The sequence below is a fragment of the Hesperophylax consimilis genome, chromosome 7, assembly GCF_061612785.1.
Source record: "Hesperophylax consimilis isolate HC1 chromosome 7, BYU_Hcon_1.0, whole genome shotgun sequence".
Classification (NCBI taxonomy): domain Eukaryota; kingdom Metazoa; phylum Arthropoda; class Insecta; order Trichoptera; family Limnephilidae; genus Hesperophylax; species Hesperophylax consimilis.
This window is the reverse complement of record NC_142842.1, coordinates 38,737,248-38,759,760: the sequence shown is the minus strand read 5'-3', so window position 1 is coordinate 38,759,760 and position 22,513 is coordinate 38,737,248. Positions and strand designations below refer to the sequence as shown.

The 22,513-nt window shown below is 34.2% G+C and overlaps 1 protein-coding gene across 1 annotated transcript in view; it reads left to right on the top strand.

The window, feature by feature from the left end:
- Positions 1-21,836, top strand: part of LOC149422732 (RAB11-binding protein RELCH homolog) — a 30,787-nt gene extending 8,951 nt beyond the window's left edge. Inside the window, exons 7-17 of the mRNA XM_089633481.1 lie at positions 482-632; positions 1,946-2,108; positions 7,290-7,441; positions 7,855-8,095; positions 8,620-8,983; positions 9,287-9,577; positions 11,207-11,325; positions 11,916-12,057; positions 12,649-12,857; positions 14,969-15,131; positions 16,050-21,836. Of these exons, the coding sequence (XP_089489607.1) occupies positions 482-632; positions 1,946-2,108; positions 7,290-7,441; positions 7,855-8,095; positions 8,620-8,983; positions 9,287-9,577; positions 11,207-11,325; positions 11,916-12,057; positions 12,649-12,857; positions 14,969-15,131; positions 16,050-16,302 (2,248 nt within the window). The 3' untranslated portion in view covers positions 16,303-21,836. The remainder of the gene's footprint in view (positions 1-481; positions 633-1,945; positions 2,109-7,289; positions 7,442-7,854; positions 8,096-8,619; positions 8,984-9,286; positions 9,578-11,206; positions 11,326-11,915; positions 12,058-12,648; positions 12,858-14,968; positions 15,132-16,049) is intronic.
- The last annotated feature ends 677 nt before the right edge of the window (positions 21,837-22,513 follow it).

Here is a 22,513-nt window from a genome sequence, read left to right as displayed (position 1 = left end):
TCCAGCTGTTTCACAGAACTAGGATGATAACAGAACTTGAATAGGACTTTCACAGAACTTAAATATTGACTGAAATTAGATGAATTGAATTACAATTCCAAATGTTTTCCTTTTCTGATGATATGCTTTTAACGATCTGATCTTTCAAAGACATTTTCGAAAAGTTTTTCTAAGAAATGTATTCATCATATGAAGCATGTAGAGTTGACAAATGCACTGTACCTCTTAGAAAATACATTGCTAATGGTGTGGTCTTGTAAACAGTGCACATTGTTACAGCGCTTATTTTTTTATTGTGTCTCTATAATCGCTAATCCTAAGATTTATAGTACAGACCTTTTCAATAAGGATAACTTAAGTATAAAATGTGTTTCGATCTCGACTCGTCCAGAGGCTAATCTACAATAATTATGTAATGTTCAGAAACTGTTTGAATGAATAAGTTCATTAAGCTTATTTACGTTGTTATATTATGTTACAGCAATATTCCCAGTGAATATAAGTCAGCCCTGATGAAATCGTGCAATCTGCCGTACAGTAAGGGAAATGAAGTACTCAGCGATATTGCCGGCAACAGTCAGGCCATCACCCTTCAGCGGCTGGTCTATGTGGTGTCTGCCACGTTACCAAAAGTAAGTCTATATGTATCACTCTTACATTTTCTGCTGCCCTTGGATAGCATTCATTTGCATTACTTTTGGCGTAATTCCCATTATTTTTGGGAAAAGCTGTGGTATTTTGAAACAAAAATGATGTCATTTTTACTTTTTCATAGATAAAGTGGCGGAACGCCATTTTTTTGTTTTCAAAATCGCAAAATGAATGATGTATGAATGTATGCGGCGTTTTTGACTTGAAGTTAGCTGCAATCCATTTAATCAAGGCCGTCCCTGATAAATGGAGCCTGGCGAACCTGGCTTAGGTAGGTGATGATTACTGTAATCAATAATATTTGGATGATTTTTATTTTTGTGTAGTGCCAGTGTAATGAAAAATATTCTCAAGGGCGTGTTTGGAGTGTTAGGTATCATTGGCGCTTTGGAAATTCGGCGCCCGGAACAGACTGCTCCAATTGCGCCTGCATAGGGCCGGCCCTACATTTAATGGCTATTCAAAATTGCCAACACCATATAAAAAGAAATATTTTGAATTCATAATATTATGTACCTGCTTTCTTATTTATTTATTTATTTATGATGTAGGAATGTGACATCTTTGAAATGGTTCCTTGGCACCTTGCATTCTAATTTGATTCTGATTACATTAACATATTGTCAGAATTCTAACTGTATTATTTTTTTGTACAGAGAAAAGTACTATCATAATATTGGGATAAAAACTACAATATTTTTTAAATGCAATTGTTTTCCGTTTAACAGATAATATATCTTATTATTCATATATATTTATTTCATGTTTATATTTTAAGATGTTCAAACAAAAAACTGTCAAAAAATATATATTTAGACGAATACATAAACTGGTTTTATTATTTCTACATAAACCTGAGTACATACCTCAAGCACGGTCATAAAAATTGATGCGCACATGTTTTAGCATTTTTTTACTTTGCAACAAGTTGAAACATGGACATAGAGTAACAGGATTCAGTTTGTAGAATGTAATAAAATATCTCTTCACACATTCATAATTCATTTTTCAAAACTTTTACTTGGTACTCTACCCTGTTTCTATCATATATGATAGAATCAGGTTATGTTTGTTATGTTACGTTTCGGCTTGGTGCCAATAATAATAATAATAATAATAATCCACTATCAAAATCTTAAATCTCCAAAAGTTCTCAATCGATTGACCCTTGACCTACGGCAGGGGTGTTGGTTATCCTATAAATGGTTCCCGGGGCGGCAGTACTTATACCTGCCTCCCAAATTGATATATGTATTCTAATGTTGATTTACATCTGAACCTTTATTTTCTGCAGATAGTGCCAAATCTCCTTCTGGTAAAAAGAGATGAAGTGATTGGCCTGTTGGTCTGTGCAATATTCCTTCACCCGGAACAATCACAAAGGGACAAACTGCTTCAACTTTTACTCAACCTCAAGAAGAAAATGGAGAAAGAAGACAGGGCCTTAATTATTTCAGGTAAACCTTTTTGTTAGTTTTGTTTGGGTTACATACAATTACCTAAAAATAGTTCAACTAATCGTCAATTCAATCATTATTATTCTTCTCTGATTTCTTCTAAAAGTGATGGCTTTAGGAATTCTGTAACTTTCGACAGTGGTTGCAAAAAAGAGACAAGTTTCGTTAGCAACCATATGAGACTCATTTTGATGACTTAGGCCCTTCATTCACAAAGCTACATCTGCACATTACAGTTGACATGATTCCGGTCTCCCTCGTTCCAGTCTCTCTCATTTAATTTGTATAGGTTTAGGGTTATTGTTGAAAAAAATTGTCTTTAACGGCCCTCGCTACTAAATGTTTCTAGCGCGAATTCGAATATCTAACTCGCTGCACCTGGCAGCTGGCCGTTGCGTTCCATTCAATACAAGACACGCACAGAGCAAAACAAATTATTATTAATTAAAGATATTGTGATTATGAAAATTATGTTAAAATATATTTTAGAATGTAATGCAATATTACAATAGCTTGATTCATGGAGGAGGTTCTCAGTAACAACATTTAATATAACTTTTTATTTGGATTTTTTTTTTGATAAATACAATTATAAAGAGTTACAAAAGGCTTCCCTTTGTTCCAGCCTGGTTTCGCAGTGCGGCGGGGCACTGTTAATACTAAATTGTATAGTTTAATTTGAGGTCACGGGTTCAAAAGCCGGCGAGGACAAAACAAATTAAATTTAATTTATATAAGTATGTCATATTATAGAATTAAAATAAATTTTATATAGTTACATATAATGAATCTGTACCTCGTTCAAAAGTGGAAGATACGTTCAGTATCACCCTGGTGAGAGACCATAATTCAGGATTGAAAGTTGCTTGAGAACGGCGTAGATATGTTTAGTGACTAGATCTGAATAGCCTGGAACTTTCCAACCCCCCATCTTCCCTATCTCTAAAAATGTAGACCACATACATAAGGAATATAAATGAAATTTCTTTTCAGGACACTTCAATGAAAATGTTATTGATCTTCTTAAAAATTCTTACATGTTTTGGTTTTAACTGAAACCAATTTTACTTTACTTCTTTTCGGTATTATGCACTTTGAATTACTCAGGATTTATAATAGGCATGCAGCGATTATGTCCAGGATCAATTAATTCGGGTAGCATGCAAAAATTGTAAAAGCGATTCAGCTGTTCAACCATATTAGTCTGCCGAAATTCGTCATCCCGTAAATTTTTTTCGATTTTTATCCGAGTTCAGTCCATACAACAAACATACAAATAGCTTTTTTTGTTACATGTAATTGGCCCTGAACCTGGTAAAACCAATCGTGAGATGTATTTACCAGAATTTCTCCATTTTTGCTAACATAATTTTTTTGGATTTTACTGCTTCTTATATGAGCATGCTGCGTGCTGCGAAAGGACATTTAATTTCAATCATGGTGTATTCAGAAGAAATTCCATCTGGTGTCGCACCCATATACGGATACTCTTCATGTATGAAAAGACCACACTTTTCTAAGGTAATGCTTTCTAGTTCTGCAAGCTCCTTCAGGACATTGTATTCATGTTTGACTTTGACTTTGGACAATACCCTCAACACTACATCACTTGTTCCTGTATTCTCTCTGAAACCAAACTGATTGCTAGAGAGTATATTATATGTTTCTAAGAATGGTACCAATCTCGACATAGCTAATCTCTCTATTACTTTTGAAAGAGTATTGAGTAAGAATATAGGTCTGTAATTATTAACATCTAGACGATCTCCATATTTAAAAAGGGGAATTACTTTAGCTTTCTTACAATGAGAAGGGAACATCCCACTCTCGAAGCTAATACAGTGTTTTCCAATAAGAGGTGTTATTTTGAATAGCCCGCTATTTCGGTAGATGTTACTATTGAAGCTGTCATTTTTTGACATTTGACAAGTAGAAACAACGCCATTAATAAAATGGAACGATACACGCTTCAACAACGCATTGAACTTATTAAAATTCACTTGAGTGAATCAAATGCAAATCATTTTGAGTGATGAGGCCCATTTCCACCTCGGTGGCTTCGTCAACACGCAAAATCGTCGCATCTGAGGCTCGAAAAACCCAAGAGTTATTGTTAAAAAGCCTCTTTACACTCAACGTGTGACTGTTTGGTGCGGTTTATGGTCCGGCGGAGTCATTGGACCTTACTTTTTTGAAAATGAGGCTGGAGCAACAGAATGGACAACAGTGAATGGACTGCGCTACTGAAAAAAAATTAATGATGTTTTATGGCCGGAATTGGATGGTATTAATCTGGACAACGTTTACTTTCAACAAGACGGCGCTACGTGCCACACAAGCAACGAAACCATTGATATTTTACGATTAAATATCAAAATTACACCTCTTATTGGAAAACTCCTGTATTTACAAGGTGAGATATGAGACAAGCTAATTCGGATACATGCATTTTATACACCATAACACTTAAAGAATCAATACCGCACGAGAAAGACATTTTTAAATCATTTATCACATTTGTGACTTCAGAAATGCTAGTTGGTTTAAAATAAAAATTGTCCCCTGTAACGTGAAGTTCAGATTTAAAATCATTCACCAGACACATCTCAATAGTTTTATTAGCACTGCACAAATTACTAGCGAAGCTTGGACCAATGTCACTGAAGAAGTAATTTATATGATTAGTAATTATATTTGGACTCTCTTCTATTGAAGTAATAATATTATTAATTTTCAATTTTTTAAGGTAGTTTGTTTCTTTAGTTGTTTAGTGACTAGATCTGAATAGCCAGGAACTTTCCAACCCTCCTTTTCCCTATTTCTAAAAATGTGGACTACATACATTAGGAATATAAATGAAATTTCTTCTGAAGACACTTCAATGAAATAAAATGTTATTGATTTCTTCGAAACAATTCCTTTTTACGTGTTTTGGTTTTAGCTGAAACCAATTTTACTTTGTTTCTTTTCGCTATTATGCACTTTTCTAAATACTCAGGATTTCTAATAGGCATGCAGCGATTGTGTCGAGGATCAATTAATTCGGGTAGCATGCAAAAATTGTAAAAGCGTTTCTTGACATTATCAAGCTCGAAGTCATATTGGGTACGTAATTAGTGTCGCCAGTATCCCGTTTGCAAAAGTATGCCCGTTCCTTGCATAGTGAGTGGTCTCCAAATACATGTTTTGGACCATTCAATATATCCAAATAAAACTGTTTTATTTTTCCTAATTCAAAGTCTTCCGGTACGTTATTGCACAACGTACAGCCGTTCTCAGGCGTAAAATACGGCTTGACACAATCTTCCTCAATGCTAAGGGATACTTCTAACAGTGATTTAAGTTTTTTGCAATAATTTCGAAGTAAGTGATTTCGGCATTCGATCTTTTCGACTGAAACATTTTTATACGATGTGCTTCTTTTATTTTATTGTAAGTGCTGGAATATTTTATATACTTTTATATTTTAAAAACATCAAATTGTTTATTACTATATTTATTAGAAACCCGAAAAAAAGTTAACAATAAATTAATTCTTAATAATATGAAATTGTTTATTACCTAGAAACCCGAAAAAATGTTAACAATATATTAATTCTTAATAATATTAAATTGTTTATTACCTAGAAACCCAAAAAAATGTTAACAATAAATTGATTCTTAATAATACTATTTGACACTACACAGCTTCGACGGAAACGCACAGATGAAACATAAAAAAAGGCGACACACTATTATAGTCCCTACGCGCAACGCATAGAGTGGAATATTGTTGAAACGTCTCATGGAAGTGTAATAATTACGCGGAATTTCGAACTTTGAAAAAATATTGACACGACGGACCGTAGAAAGCGTGCATTCACGGCCACCTCATAGAGCCGAATGAGTAGGAGAATTCTTCGATGTTCATTATATAGTATTTAACGAAAATAAATTGTTAGTAAAAACATATATCTCGACAGAAAAATGTATTTATGATAGCCTAGCGTGGCTACATTATCGATATTTTGACGATTAATAACTTAGATTGTCGTTTGAATCTGACAATTCATGATTCTTCATACAACGATTGAGATCGCTAGTAAGGAAGGCCCTTAATAAATAATATTACCACATGAGGGGTTAGAAAGATTGAAAAATCTTAAGTCCACTAGTATTAGACCCAAACGGCCGACATGTTGTCTCTGTCTTGTGATATTACTAATGCCACCAATGGAGATATCTTAAAACTACATAAACTAAATATCCTAACTTAAATCTACACACTCTAATGACATCTGTTGAGCGGTATTGAAACTACAAATATTTACCAACACTACTGTTATCTTTATGGAACATCACTTCCTGAGTTTTCTGCCTGTACCCTTTTGAATTAAAGAATGATTATATATCTACAGTTCTTTGTTTTTTTAACCCCTCCGACTTTTCGCGAACTTGAAGCTAAGATGTCTTTACCGAAATGTCAATTTCACGAAAACGTTGTGTTATTACCGCCTCACAATCAAAGCTCTATAAATGAAACATTACTGAACGGAGCCGAATAGTAAAAACTGTTTTAGAAAGGTTACAAAATAGGCTTTCAAATTGTTGTATCATAAATAAATATTAACATTTGTAAATATTTAAATTTAGAATGGAAACATGAAAAAATTGTAAAAATGACTCACCTGTAATGTTTTATGTAAAAACGATACTAAAATCACGGATAATGTAAAAAAAAAAACACTTATTTCATCGTACAAATGTACAATAAACAATTCTGTCACTTCACTTTTTGACCATTTCATACAAAATATATTTTAAAAAAAATAATTAAACTTGCGAGGCGGGTCGGCACGTCAAACGGCTTTCTTGGCGTCGTTTTACGATTTGGCGGGTAAAATTTGCTTCCACTGAGTAGGTCTTTTTACGGGTTTCTATGGATAATTTTGAATAGAGATGTGAAGCTTCATTCAATACGAATATTCTACTTTTTGTTTTAGGGATGTCACTAGAAGAATAACGGAGTTATGACGATTTTTGTGGAAACACACGCGTTGACGTGTAAACACGCTTATTGTACTTGACTGCTATCGTTATTTTATCGTGTATATCTGCTTACGTTGCTGACCGGTTAAACAAAAGTTTGTATATCATAATTTGTTCAGTTATATACAAGCATTAACTGTGTATTTGTTTCAGGTTTAGTTATTTTACTGCAGTGGAACACAGAAGTGAACTCTGGCTTGGATAGTGATCTGCTGGGATTGTGCTGGGAAATGCTGAGCAGTAAATCTGTGGAGAAACGACTGCTGGGGGCAGAAGCCTCTATCGCATTAGCTCCTTACATATCCGTAAGTGTCATTCGTGACAACATATAAATACTATCTTCTATAAAAATATCAACTTACATTATTATGAGTACATAGGTAATTTATTGCTTGTCTGCATTCTTGTCACTATCAATTCAGATTTGGCACTTTTATTTCCAATTTAATTACTATAAAAAACAACTATGTATTTACATTGGGAGAGTGGAAAAACATGCATTCAAATTTGGTAAAAACTTTTATAAGCGGAATTTGTTTTAGAGTTGACGCCATGTTAAATCCTGTTTGTATAATACATTTGCCGAAATTGGAATTCCTGATGCCTATAGATTATTTTCCAAACATCATAGTTTTTTCTTTTATTTCTGACAATAGTCCATATTACTTCAGAACATGCAACACCAGGTGATTGTTTTTGAGGTTGTTTTTGTTTCCAGTTAGATTTGCTCAGCTCCCTGTTACTGAGCATGGTGGTGTCCATGTGCGAGTCGAGTGACAATCTGATCCGGAGACAGGGTCTCCTCGGTGCTCTGCTGATCTGCCCCTCGGCCGCTGCTACTAAGTTCCCCCAGCTGGAGAGTGTCCTGTACGGCCTGCTGATGGACAGGGACACGGCCATCGGGAACATGTGTATCCGGGTTCTGGCGCCTGTCATGGCCAGGAGCTCTCTGTTAAATGGTAGGTGACAATATATTTGTCATATTTTCGTTGGAAGAAGTTAATTTGAAGCCTAACTGTGAGTGGCTCTGTGTTTGAAATTGTTTACCAACACCTTTAGTATGCCTAATTTTTACTAACTGGTTTTGCTTCTAACTATGTTTTATCATGGCAGTATGTATATTAACTTTAGTCATCATTATTTTTCACTCCCTTAGTTGGGTTGAGAACATTGCTTTAACAGTTCTTTCCATAGCTTCTCCTTTCGTTTTTCTAGCTTTAACAACTGAACTTCTTCCCTCTAGAATTGCTTAAAGATTTCAGTACAATTTAAGTCACTCTGCTAACATCCTGTTAACGTCACTACCGTGACCGTCAAGCTAGCATTCAACTTTAGTTGACTGATAAATTCAAACATTGAAATGAACCACAAAAATGTTTTTTTTTTAGATTTTTCTCATATTGATTAGCGGTGTACACTGTGTAGCCTGTATTACTTACATTGTTTACTTTTATCTTTCTAATTTTATTGTTTTCTCTTTTAGGAATCTTTCAAAGTGAATTCTGCGTGCACTTACTTGACCGACTAAAAACGGCTCTCTCAGAAAACAAGGCTGAAACCAGTGTTGCCTGTCTCAAAATGTTAAACTCTACAGTAATAATGGCCTTCATCTATGTCGTAAATGTATCATTAATGAAGGAAAATGATCCCATGAACGAGCTATCTTACGGAGAACTGATTGACAAGAAGGCTTCGGAATATTTCCACGCCAATACATTCTGCAATCCCAAGTATTTAGTGGAAGACCAAATCTATAATCCTTATCAACTAATTAATATATTTTACGAAATGTCAGAGTCTGACAATAATGTCTCTTGGAGTGAGAGAGACTGGTTCGTTAATACATAGTAAGTATAATAAAGGTTATCGCATACGTTATCACCCTGGCACCAGATCAGCATTGCCTCAGTTCGAGCCGTTCAGAGTTCTTTGTATTAAACTCCATACTGCTACGCACGCTAATTTACTACATACTAAAGCATCGTAAAGGCATCGCCTCGCCTCGGGACAAGCTAGTGAAATGAGGCAAGGCAGTACCGATTCGATGCCGAGCTGATGGTGTGCGATAATCTTAATACAACATTCATTAATTTAATTTAGATGGATACTGAAGAAACTCTATTCTTAATCCCTTTCCTCTTATTTTCCAGCATAAATACTCTATTGGACCTACTAGTCAACAACTCCCAATGCACCGAGGACGCCACGGTAGTGACGGCGTTCATGGAGCTGTTTGAGTCTCTGTGCGTTATATTCGGAGCAAACTTCACGGCCTCCGTGGTACGGCCGCGGATGGAAGCGGAGATCACCCAGATAGAGCAGCGATTGGCGCGGCTCGAGGAGCAGAAAACCTCAGGAGCCGTGCTGGTCAGCGTCTACCTTGGAGCCGTGCTCGGCTCCCAGGAGGGAGAGGAACAGACTGTTGGGAATATTATAAAAAGGTATTTCATTCATTTAAATCTTCAAGTTTGGTGATATTATTTGGTATGTAGTATTAACCCGGAGGCTGCCGTGCGCATCTATGTTTGATTTTAATTTCATCTTGCGATATCTCGGGACTTTCTGTATAGATGGTGCAAAACTCGGGCTTAAAAAATAATTTGAACTTTTATCTAGCGACATCTCTACACAGATGTGACAAATGATTTTGTTTATATAATGAAAGACCTCGTCAAACTGGATACTACAATATTTCCCCTGTCAGTGTTTGAATTCCCCGTGCGCGCGTAGCTGTGTTAGTGTATCACGTGGTTCCTTCTTATCTCGACGGTTCGCGAATACTTAGAATCTGCAACGAATCGTGGTTCTAACGTTATTATTTTAACAAATTGTTTTTCTTAACTAGTCATATTTTTAGTGCAAATAAGTTTTGTGTTAATCAACATGTTTTGTTATTTTAAATGAAATAAGTTGTTATATCCGCCTTTCGAGTGAAAAAATAATAATATACATTTTATTTTAATTATCTGTGTTTAGAAACTAATTATTGTGTTAATTTGTCGTTTTTCCTAATATTTTTTTTTGTGTAACCCTCCATCATGGCTCGACGCGACTTGTCTGATGACCAAATAAGAGAATATTGTCTCGATCTTATATCTGTTAAATTAAAAAATTCAGGTATGAGTTTCCCCGATTATCAGTTATGTGTGATAAGACAATTAATCGCAAAACACCACAAAAAAACTCAACTCGACTCAACTCCTCATTCGTCTCATCATGACTCACCATTATGTCTGCTTTTAAAAGAGGTTGTAAACATCAAAACAATCCAAGCCATACAGAGCCTGCCATGTTTGTGCGAATACAAAACTTAAACAAAGCCGCAGAAAAATGGCTCGATATGTGTTCCCAGTGTGGCATTGTGTATTCATCCCTGTTTTAAAGTCTACCATTCGAATAAAAACTATTAACATAAATAATACGATAAGAATCTGTAAATAGAAGTTTAATAAATAATGAAGTTTAAAACAATAATATTATTACAATTGTATCGTGAGAAATGGTGAGCCGTTGCAGAGGTCCCACTTCGGAGACGTGAGTACTGATATTACTATAGTATGTCTGTATGTGTTGGTGAGATTACTGATTTGATAATGGCGGCGGGTTGAAGTTTGTTGATGTTTCATAGATAGTTTTTATTCGTCAAATAATGCATCAATTCATAAAGATATCTTGTTTAGACTTTTCAAGAGTGTAACGTAAACAAGTTTTTTTGTTTTGGTAATAATTTACAATCTCTAAGTGCTGAGGATAATAAATAATGAGGCAATGTAAAAAATTCTAAAAATCCTTGGCGTGGGAGTATCTATCTTGTGTTTACATTCGGGCAGCAAAAGGGTTAATATATTAAAACTCAGCCTGCGTATGTTTGCGCTTTCAAAACTCGACAAGTAGTTGACTGATATCGCTGTTGAAAACTTAACACAATATGAAAAGAGATATTAGTCGATGTAATGTAGTTTTTTAACAGTAACATTGTGGTATACAGTAGCGAATGTGGAAGAAGTTGAAGACTCCTGAGAAAGACAGTTTCAAAATATATTAAATTTGATGTAAATAATTTTTTTCAGGTGGTCAATATGCAGTGGGATGTGTTCTGTTCCTTGCGCCATTCTTGGAATCCCAATAGTGTGGTTCTCAAATAAGAGGAAAAACTTATTAGATGTGACTTTATCGGCACTCTGGGAGAGTAAGTTCATTTTTTAAATAATGTGAAATTTTTTAATACATTTTGAATTCAATTCTTTCTGTCGCTCTGTCTATTAACCCATCATTACAGGGTGATTATTAGTAGTGTAAAGCAGTGGTCCTTAGCAAATGGTACCGGGGCGCGAAAAAAAACTTATTCTGTTGAAAACATCTTTACGCTAAGTAACCGCCGACACAATACCGTTGAACACAATTCAATAAAAAATATTTAAAACGTTCTAGAATATTAACATTTAATTTAACCACCCTCAGCGGGCCGCGGTAAAATTTTCAGACGTTGACTGGAAGACTTCCATTAATTAAATCGAATGGCCGAATCGAAAACCGAACACACGGAAATCTGCATTGCTTGAGTTAAGTCATAATCTTTCTACTGTAAGAAATTGTTTCTGCTAAACTAATATTTAATGTTTAGTTGCAATCTGCCTTAAGCGCCTTATCTTTCATACATTATTTCATGATGAATAATAATAATCAACACCTGCTGCTGCCTACCGTCAGTCAAGGAGCAATGCGCACTATTGGTATTCAAGGAAATTTAAAATGTATAACCTGTGGTGCTTGCTGCAGGTGTGGTGCATCCCAGCGAGCAGGTTCGTGCCTTTGCAGCCGGCCTCTTCACTTACCTGGTGCAGCATGCCTGTCTGCCTGATCACATCCTCAGCGCCCGGGTGGTACCAGCTATTGTGACGCTGGTCAGCGATTCTACGGTGTATGTATTGCTTTATTTCATACTGCAATTTGGTGGATAACATTATTATTCCACATAATTTTCTCACCGCTTTTTTCATACCATTGCCCACCCCCTATTTCCCTAAGTATTCCTCCTGTTGCTCCTGAGGTGCCCTTGGTATCTCCCATTTTGGGAATACCTAATAATAATTTAACCCTTAAGTTATATAATCTGTACTACTAGTAGTTTTATGAATGAACAGAAGACCTCGCATCCAAAAAAGTATGTTTCTAATTTTTTCTTATTTAAAAATCAGTACCAAAATTTTCTCTGGAATCATAAGATTTGTGAGTAGGTACTTAAATACTAACCTACTTAATTATAAACCATAAATATTTTTTTCTATTTCTAATAATCAAATTAATCAATTTGTCTAAAAAAATTATTTTTTGAAATTTCTGGCAGGATAAAAAGATAGTATCCAACGTGGCAACCATCATCAACTGGAACGTAATAAATAAATTTGGTTGGTACGGACAAATGAATTGTCAAATGGTTGAGTTAAAACAGGACTTCCCTACCCTCACTCAATTATATTAAAAATAAGTCAAAACATTACAATATTTACAGTATAGTAAAGTGCCGCGCCATAGGAGGGCTGGGCGCGCTAGTGTCCCGGGCGGAGGTGCCCCACGCCACAGCAGACAAGTGCTGGGTGTCTCTGGAGGGTCTGGCACGCGAGGAGCGCTCCTCATCGCTGGGGGCCCCCACGGCTGCCTGTCTGGCGCGCACCCTGGCCCACATTCTCACTGCGGGGGATGTGACCACCGCTAACAAAGGTCAGCTTCTTACAGTTAATATACCTATATAGACTATATGTCCAGTAAGCTATGGACCAAACGAAGTGGGACGATAGAGGAGCTTATTTTCATTCAAAATGGCCCAATATATTGTGGTAAAATTCTTAACCCTTTCAATATTGTGTCAATTTTTGGATTTACAAAAAATAACCAACACGCCTTAAAAAAAATTCCTCATAAGTAGGTATGTTTTTTTTAAAACTTATGTGTAAATTTTTTTAATTGTTCTGTTATGAAATCTGTATCCATATTACAATATATACCTAGTTTTTGGTAATATCATTTACGAAAAATGTTGTTATCGGTCTACACCAAGGCTGCCCAACCTTTTTAACAGTTGGGCAAAATTGACGATTTAAAAATCACTGGCGGGCCACTGAATACTGACGGTTCCTATTTCCATGGGGGGGGGGTTGTTACGGAACTTCGCTGAGAAAAATTCCGCACACCCAAAAACATCATATGTGATTCCCACAACAATTTTAGAATCCCATGGGGGGTGGCTACAAGATTCCATTTCGGGCGCAAAAAATATCAAAAACCGGTGTATTTTTGTTTAAAAAGTAAGTTCAAGAGGTTAGATTTTTTTCGTCGCTGATTCTCGTTCTGAGTAGCCTAAATAGCGATAAATCGCCTTCGTTGGCAACACTGGTGACCGCGCGCAAGCTGCATTGTTTGTTTTACCGCGGGCCTGCGACACTTTTACAAATTGGCGGGTTTTTTGAAAATGGTTCACGCGGGCCACTTATAATTCGTTCTACACGATCGTAGCCGATGTTACAACACTCAAAAAATTTGCACATTACGAAGTAGGGTCGCGCATAGACCCGCCCTCTCTAATGGAACAAGGAGTGGGGGTCCGCAATAAATGCAGGTGCGCGCCTCTTTGCCAACTGCTCTCTTCGCCATTCTACGTCCTGCCTGACTGCTTTCTGCCTGCTTATACCCAGGACTTTGTTTGACTCTGCCATTCCTTGGATACCCGGACATGGGAACATCCCTTACAAAGTCATTCACACTTTCCTTTATCCCATTGTGAAATTGTATGTTTTCTTCAAAAACAACAATTATAATATCTATGTTTCCAATTAGTATTATGATACCATAATAGAATTTCCAAGAAATAAGTAACCTTTTCCCCCATTATTTTTAGGAATGTTTATTAAACAATGTTGGTATGTGCTAGTTAAGTAATTAGACTAATGATTATTGATTGAAGGTTATACATAATCTACATTCTTGTGTTGACTTTCATTTATTGTCCTTTCTAAAAATACTTTTAGTTGCTGATAATTATCTACATCAGTGGTGTGCCGTGACTCTTTTTCTGATTTTCCAGAATATCGAAATTTATAAATTAATTACAATATTTGGCACAAAAAAACTGCAATGAGTTGTCTCCTTCCTGAAAACTTTATGTAACAGTTTTTCCACATGAAAAGTGAGAATAAGAGAATAATTTAAAAAACTCAATAGGTCACACAGTTCAGCTATAAATACACCAACTGGATAACCTTTTGTTTTGGAAATCAGAAAAAGTAGCTGCACACCTCTTGTCTACAAATAAATATGTTGCAATCTTTAGGAGTATTGGGTACACTTAATGCATTATGAACCCTTTTACACATGTGTAGCTTTCTTACACTAAAATTCGTATTCTATTCGATCAAATTTGATGACTCATTGAAGTTTATAAATTACAAAATGATACATTATTTACAGATGTGTTTAAAAAAAAATGCTTTGGTCTGGATAAAAACAAAAGGTTAAGAATTTTTGGATAACTTAATCTATCTAGCTATATAAATAAAAAATGTAAATGTTTGTTTATTCAAAATCTTAAATCTCCAAAAGTTCCTCACCGATTGCTTTGAATTTTTGACACAATGTTGCATTCAAATATGTGTGTGTTTTTATATACCTATATTATATAGATGCCATCTGCTACAGGTAAAAACGTGCTTTATTTGAAAAACAGCGCCATTTGTTGGACTTAAAAGCAACTTGCGCTATTGTTTCTCTATCTGCACAGACAGACTGAACCACAGAGGGGTACAGCTAGTAACCAAATAATAATTGTTGGTTTTCAGTTCTTCCCCATCTCTCCATGCTGTGCTTCTCCCCCATCTTCTCTTCAGACAACGCTTCCTCAATACGAGACTTGCTCACAGAACTGTTACCCGCCTTGCAAATGGCAACCCACGAAAATATATCAGAACATTTTGTGCAGAATGTTCTGCTTCCCTCTCTTAGGTAAGAACTAAATTTCTTATGATAAATGTTAGCAATGTGACAATGTCCCTGCCGTAAGGTCCTAATGTCTTACATTTAGCTTCTTTGTGAATTGGATTTACTGTTTCCATCAGCCCTTTTGAACCCTGTCTAGTACAAATTAATCTCCTTATTAAGAGGAACGTCTGTGCTGCCTTTTTCCAACAAAACTAGTAGGGGTATGAGCTATTTTATTTATTTGTATTTTTAATTATAAAATATGGGGCATTTTTCATGATTTTGGACACAACTTTTGCAAATTTGGCAACCTTTGGTCAAATCTATATAATTAAGAGGAACGGTCACGCGGCCCTTTTCATACAGAACTTAAATTTGGCATTTGAGGCCAAAATACTTATCCAAAATGAAAAATTATTTCTTTAATCAAAATTTTTCATGATCTTAGAGGCAACTTATTTGTTAATGAGAATTATTTGAAAAAATATTTTTATTCTATAATAAGCGAATATGATGAAATATAAAGCAAAAATTAATATGATTAAAAGAAGTATTTTGATGAGCGAAAACTTAAATTCCATAAGACCGATTTACGTTGGAATACAAATTAAAAGTTGCCCTCAAAAAATGCCTTTTTTATAATGTGGTATTTTTTTATTTTATTCTTCATTATATTTTAACGGTAGCTAGGGGAAGATTATTTTTTTAAATAATTATAATTAACTCACAAAAAAATGTCAAAATTGCTTTGAAAGTCATGCGAAATTGAATTCTATAATGTCCTGTCACCATAATTTATAACGCAAATAAATAAAATAGCACATATCAGTACTAGATATTTGCTATACCGTACGAAAAAGGCATCTGCTCATTTGTATGTTTCCCAATCTCATATAGGAAGTAGATATAGAATAAGATTAATTTTCATTATTTGTTCTGTAGGAATCTGGCTCACATCGATAACTTGCTCACGTCGGAACACAAATCTGCCATCGAGTCTCTAATACACAAGGTGTCCCTCCACTCCTCGAACAAGGACCACTACAACACGGGCCCCCACTCCCACGTGTCCTCTCCCGTTGGTCTGCCGGGCATTCTGGCCAATCCCGAGTCCGTGGGGAGAAGAGTGTCACAAATGTTCCAGCACTCCAAGCCGGCCATGAATCTTCAAAATATCTTTAAGAAGAAAACATAGTAATGTTGTTATGCTATTTATAAGTGTCAAGTTTCAATGATTGTGTATATCGTATTTTTTATACTTGTTTTTAAATTAATTATTTGAAGACGTTGTCAATACAGCAACCATTGATGCCACATCTCAAAAAGATTTTTGAAAACATTTGGTTTATTTATGTTTTTATAAAAATGTATTTAATTTGTGGATATATCAACTCTGTTAATTTAATGGTAAATATTTACAGCCTTACTAAAAAACGCAGTGTAAATATTATGCGGTGCATAAGGTCAGAACAGTGAAAAACTTGACTTATTACCATGGCGTTTGTTTGGTTAAAACGGTTTTAAGCCAGGCTTGAGGCTGGCTTTGCCACACCAATGTTGAACGGGCGTGTAAGAATCTAATTAGTAAGACGGTTACTACATATTTAGACACACACATACAATATGCACCATTAAAAAATAATAATTTGCTTCACCTAAATCACTGTAAAAAAAATATATTAAAATTACCTAACTAACCATCACGGTTTTTCGCCGCAGGGGTAGGCAGAGAAGACGGAACACCAAGCAACTCGGTCTTGGCACACTCTCCTTGCATCATTCACATTCATACATTGTCTCATACATCCTCTTCTATTATTCTGACTCTTGAAATGGCCCGATTCCAGTATCTGATTCACTTGATCATGCCATGTCTTCCTCGGGCGTCCCGGACTTCTGCTACGATTCACATTTCTGTCATATTTTTAAAATTACCTGAAATGAAAAATAATCCAAACTATTACGATAAAAGTTGTGGAAGCAACCTTTTCTAAAATTATCTTCACACAGAAGAGGTCCTGGAGGAAATTATTTCCCTCAAAGCCTATGTCATCTTTGGGGCTGCTGTGCGGATGGTTCTTTTGAGCAGATGAATAGCAATTTTGTTCAAATTTAAACTGGTAATTTTCCATCTAGTTTGCGACCATCTTGAATTTTCATTACCTACTTCAATGTGACATTTGACAGTAGGTAATATGTAACAATAATAATATTTGTATAGCACTGTTTTAGTGCAAAATCACCTCAAGGGCGCTGTACAAATATATAATACGTTTCTACAATGATCTATATTATTACCAACTATAGACTAGTCAAACTATTATCAATTTGAGAGTGGAAGATACTACCAGTATCGCCCTGGTGTAAGACCACCATTCAGAATTGAAACGTTGCTCCAAATGGCTTTAGCCGTGTTTAGTGACTAGATCTGAATAGCCAGGTACTTCCCCACCTTCCTCTTTCCCTTCCCCACTTACCTTCAGCCTCACAACATCCCCCAATTGGGGATGCCATAGTCTCACTGGCTCCAGACGGGAGCAGTTGGGACTCTTGTGAGGTATTCACTATAAAAAAAAAAAAAAAATTTATGTCTAACAGATTGCATCCACCGGATCGTCGATCACTAATACAAAACTATATGTACAAAGCATTTGATTGATGAATGTGATGCTAGAATGCACATATGTTATTATTCTTATTTATTTATATTTTGTACAGGCAGATAATATTATACAGTACAATACTTACCGGGTAGGTCGCTTGAGATTAACACTGTTTATTGTTTATTAGAGAAATTTAGAATCGGTTCACACGCACAGGACTTGATAGGAAAATTGGACATAATTTGACTTTCCCTTTTGGGTGCTGCTAAATAAAACTAAATTGGAACAAAAATCTCAAAATAATTTATAATAATGGATTGTTTTCTATTTAAATGCATTATTTTACATTTTTGATAGTTTTAATTAAAAAGAAAATAACAGTTATTAAGTTGGAAGAAAGTATTGTTTTTGGTAATAATGTGTACTAAGTGTGTGTCTAAAAAGTAAATGTTTACCTATTTTTTAATTCGTGATCTCTCTTAGATAATTAGTGCTGTTTACTGATGGACATAACAAGAAAAATCATTCATTTTAAATAATTGAATGAATTAAATTATTTAAAAATTTACTGGCCCCTTACAAACGAATGTTGAAAACTCTCCCATAAACAATTTTTATTTTCTGTCTCCTTCAATGACAACGAGATACATAAGTTTATAAAATCTGTCAAAACATTCCAACATCATTCAAATGATTTAGTAATTGAAAAAGGAATCTCGATTATGTATTTATTTACATAATGCATTGTAATTTTACATCTAATTCATTATAAAAGTATCGCTGCTATACGGGGGTTTAGGATAACAAGGGCCTATGTACAAAAACAGAGATAAATGCAAATAAAGTTTGGAGTGCTCATATCCCAACTGTATCTCTTAAATGGCTGTATATACGAGATAGAGCTTTGTGTCACTAGTAAATATTATTATGGCATTACCGAAACCAAGCTTAACTCAAAACACCAGTTTTCCTGGTTAGCTCCCTGTGATCCTAAGCCAGGGGTATAGTGAGTATGTAATGGTTAAAACCTAGGAAACGAATTGTAGGTTTCGAAACATAACAAAGTAAATTATTATGTCCATTACTAAACGTCGTTTTTATCCTAAATTTAATTCTTACACAGAAATACGTAAAAATAAAATCCTTCAAATACATAGTATCATTTTGAAATTTCACATTTTGTGTTTCGCTATTTTATTCTGCAATGATATTATTTCTATTGGAACTTTCTACATAATATAGTAGTCTCATAGAGAGGTTGTACGTTTGTCATCGATAAAAAATCTTCCTTCTCACATGTCTTGTATGAAAACGAAAAAGATTGAAGATATTAGAATGATGACGTCACATATGTACAACCTCTCTTCGGGACTACTAAATATATTGTTTTATCCATTAGTACAAAGCAAAAAAAATATGCATGTATATTCCTAACGATTAGTTATAGTAGTATTATAATAGAAAATTTATAAGAAGATGGGGTTCAAAATATATATATATATATTACTACTTATTAGTAATTACAAAAAAATAATGGTTTGCTGGGCTCACCTTCAATCAATGTGCTAAAATAAATTAACATGCCCTTATTTTTTTACGAGATGTGCATGCATGTTAAAAGAAATTTCTTTAGATGAAACTTTGTACAGTTAGTCTACTTCTATAGAAAGGGAGTTTATATATAGTTAGCTTTTAAATTAACAAAGCTTTTTATTGAGATTGTATTAGTTAGGTTCTGTCTTAATAACACAAGAGTTTTAGCGGAGATTAGAGCTATGAATAATGTAACAGTATTTACTTTCCATAGATTTGTCCACAGAATAAATAATCTTCCCAGAGGAAAAAATGAGTGTGAATTACGAGGAGGGGAAAGGGGCGAGGGTTGAACCACCATTGATAGTTTAGAGGCACATTTGTAGAGAAAAAGTATTTACTTATAAATGAAATATCCTAATAAAATATAATTACTATAAAGGATCTCCATTTAAAAATATTATGGCTTAAAAAATACATATTCAAACTAGCTGAAGTCCTCGGTGTTGTACGGGCTCTTTGCAGAATATGAAATTTCATGTAGACAATGACCTGCCTCTTGTTTTGAAGGTCAAGTGTGGAAAATTTCATCAATCTCGGAATAAAACTGTAGATTTGTATAAAAATCAAATCCATACCGACTGCCTGCTGCAGGCGGGGCCATCTTAAGCTGTGAGGGAGCCCCTAGCGACGGAACTAGCCTCAAGGCACAGACACTCCTTTATATAAATAGGTAGATCAACATACGCTGATTCTGAATATATAAGTTTTATTATTACATGCAATATCATTGTACACAGTATGAATAAATCATCATTTAACCATAGGAGACTTAAATGCCCTGTGATTGGTCGGCGGGTTCTGACAGAACTTAGGCCGCTCCCTCACGGGTCAGTCAGCCGAATGCATTAAGAATGCTGGAAATTTTACATGACATCGTGCAGCATGGACTGGTCACCATTGCGGTTTAATTTTTTTTAAAGAGTACTCATTGAATTCTTGCTAATTATTTATTTTTGGATTTGTTAATTTCATACTGACCAGTGTCTGAATGGCCTTACTGCTAACCAACAATTCTAGGATACATATTATTTGACTAAGAAAATTATATTTATAAAAAAAAACAAAAAACACTCGTGCTTAATTTAGAAATTGAATATTAACAAAATATAATTTCTGGAATTCCTTTTTGTGTGTAAATTATTAGAAGTAAACTTTATCCGCATAATAAAATTAAACAAAACCAAATATTTTACTAGAGTATTTAGTTTTACAATTTTATTGTTTCGTAATAATAGAGCCATAATAGAGCAATGTATAAACAATACAAATTGAGTTAAATATCAGATACAGTTATTCTGTCGAATCCAAATCGCAAACAAAATAATACTGACGAACCCTACTTAACATCAACCGTTGGAAATAGGATGAAGAATTTTCTTTAGTTCATGCCTGTACTTTCTGTGGTCTGTGGACCTGTCTCATGAAGTTTTTCAGTATTGGAATTTTAAATACCGAAAAGTAATGCATGTTTTATTTGTAGTTCAATATGTATACACATTCATCAATACTCTGCGCTAGTAAGTAGGCGTGTATGTAATAAGTAGACATCGGATTATATGCATTTTGCATATTTTAACCTTTTTCGTCATAAGTGCATATTTGAGTCTTTCTTGGATGTTAGTGCATATTTAAGCCTTTTCGGACATTAGTGCATGTTTAAGTCTTTCTTGGACATTAGTGCATATTTGAGCCTTTTTGGACATTAGTGCATGTTTAAGTCTTTCTTGGACATTAGTGCATATTTGAGCCTTTTTGGATATTAGTGCATATTTGAGTCTTTCTTGGACATTAGTGCATATTTCAGCCCTTTTGGACGTTAGTGCATATTTCAGCCCTTTTGGACGTTAGTGCATATATCATTCTTTTTTTCGTAATTAAAACCTACTTTAGCCATAAAATTCTTCAATGTATGAATTCTTAAAATTAGAAATGATGAAAAAAGACAGGAATGGTATATTTTTGGGAAACATGTTCTTATGTTATTTTCTTCCAAAAGTTCTCTGTCCACCACAAAAACAATTTCTCAAAGAAACGGTTCAAAAGACATTTTCGTGTTTGTATTGCATAATTTAACCATATATTTTGGCATTGATAGTGCATATTTGGGATTGTTAGTGCATATTTTGGCATTGATAGTGCATATTGCATATGTGTCCATTTTTATAGTGCATATAATCCAATGTCTAGTAATAAGACATCAAAAAACTTATTTTGCTCTCATGATATTAAACAAAGTAAGTTATCTGATATTATCTATTGCTAATTTCGGATAGGCGCTGGTTCGCAAATATAAATGTCAAATATATTTCTTCCAAGATTTTTGGCTTCGTAAATATTTTTATAAACAATTCAAAATATGAGTTGTGTATAGTTTATGTATTTTACATTATTTTTTAATCTAATGATAAGACAGTTTTATTTTATCTGTTTTTATAATATAATTTGTAAGCTTTTTGCTCACCCCGTCCAATGAAGATCTGCCATCAAAATATTTTAATTGAAAATTAGTTTTTCTCCATTATTTATTGTTGAGCCTAAATTTGTAATTCTGATTAAATGCTACTTGAAATATTTACAAAAATGTACTTATATTAAGTTTTAATTTCTCGTTGCAATACCTATCTAACATTTAATTATCTTGTAGGTACCTTTTAAAATATGGAATGTCAAAAATGTGTCCCACATTTAGGAAAATTGCAATAAAAACATGAGTTGTGATATTATATTGAAAGGTTTGATATATCCTTTTTTGTTTATATTAAGTTAAGTGTATTATTATTAAAAAAGCATAATTTTTATATAAGGTATTAGGACCAGACCATATAACATAAAAACTTCTGAATATCAAATTGAAACTAGATATATATTTTTTTAAATTATATTTTGATCACAGAATGTAAACTGTACACTAATAGTGTAGTATATAAGTATGTAGATTTCTTTTTCATGGTTACCAAAAATTATAATGTACCTACTACCAGAAACTATCCAACTTCACTGCAGTTTCTATACTCTTTTTGGACTAAATTACATACATAAATATATATAGCATCTCGTCTTATTTTTTAACATAAAAACGTTAAATAAATGTTTCTTAATTTTATGTAGCTTAGTGTAAATGACATTGCGAGATGAAAATAGTTAAAATAGATAATGAAACTCCGTTGGTTTATAAATTTCATGACATCAAAAAATGTTTTACCCCCG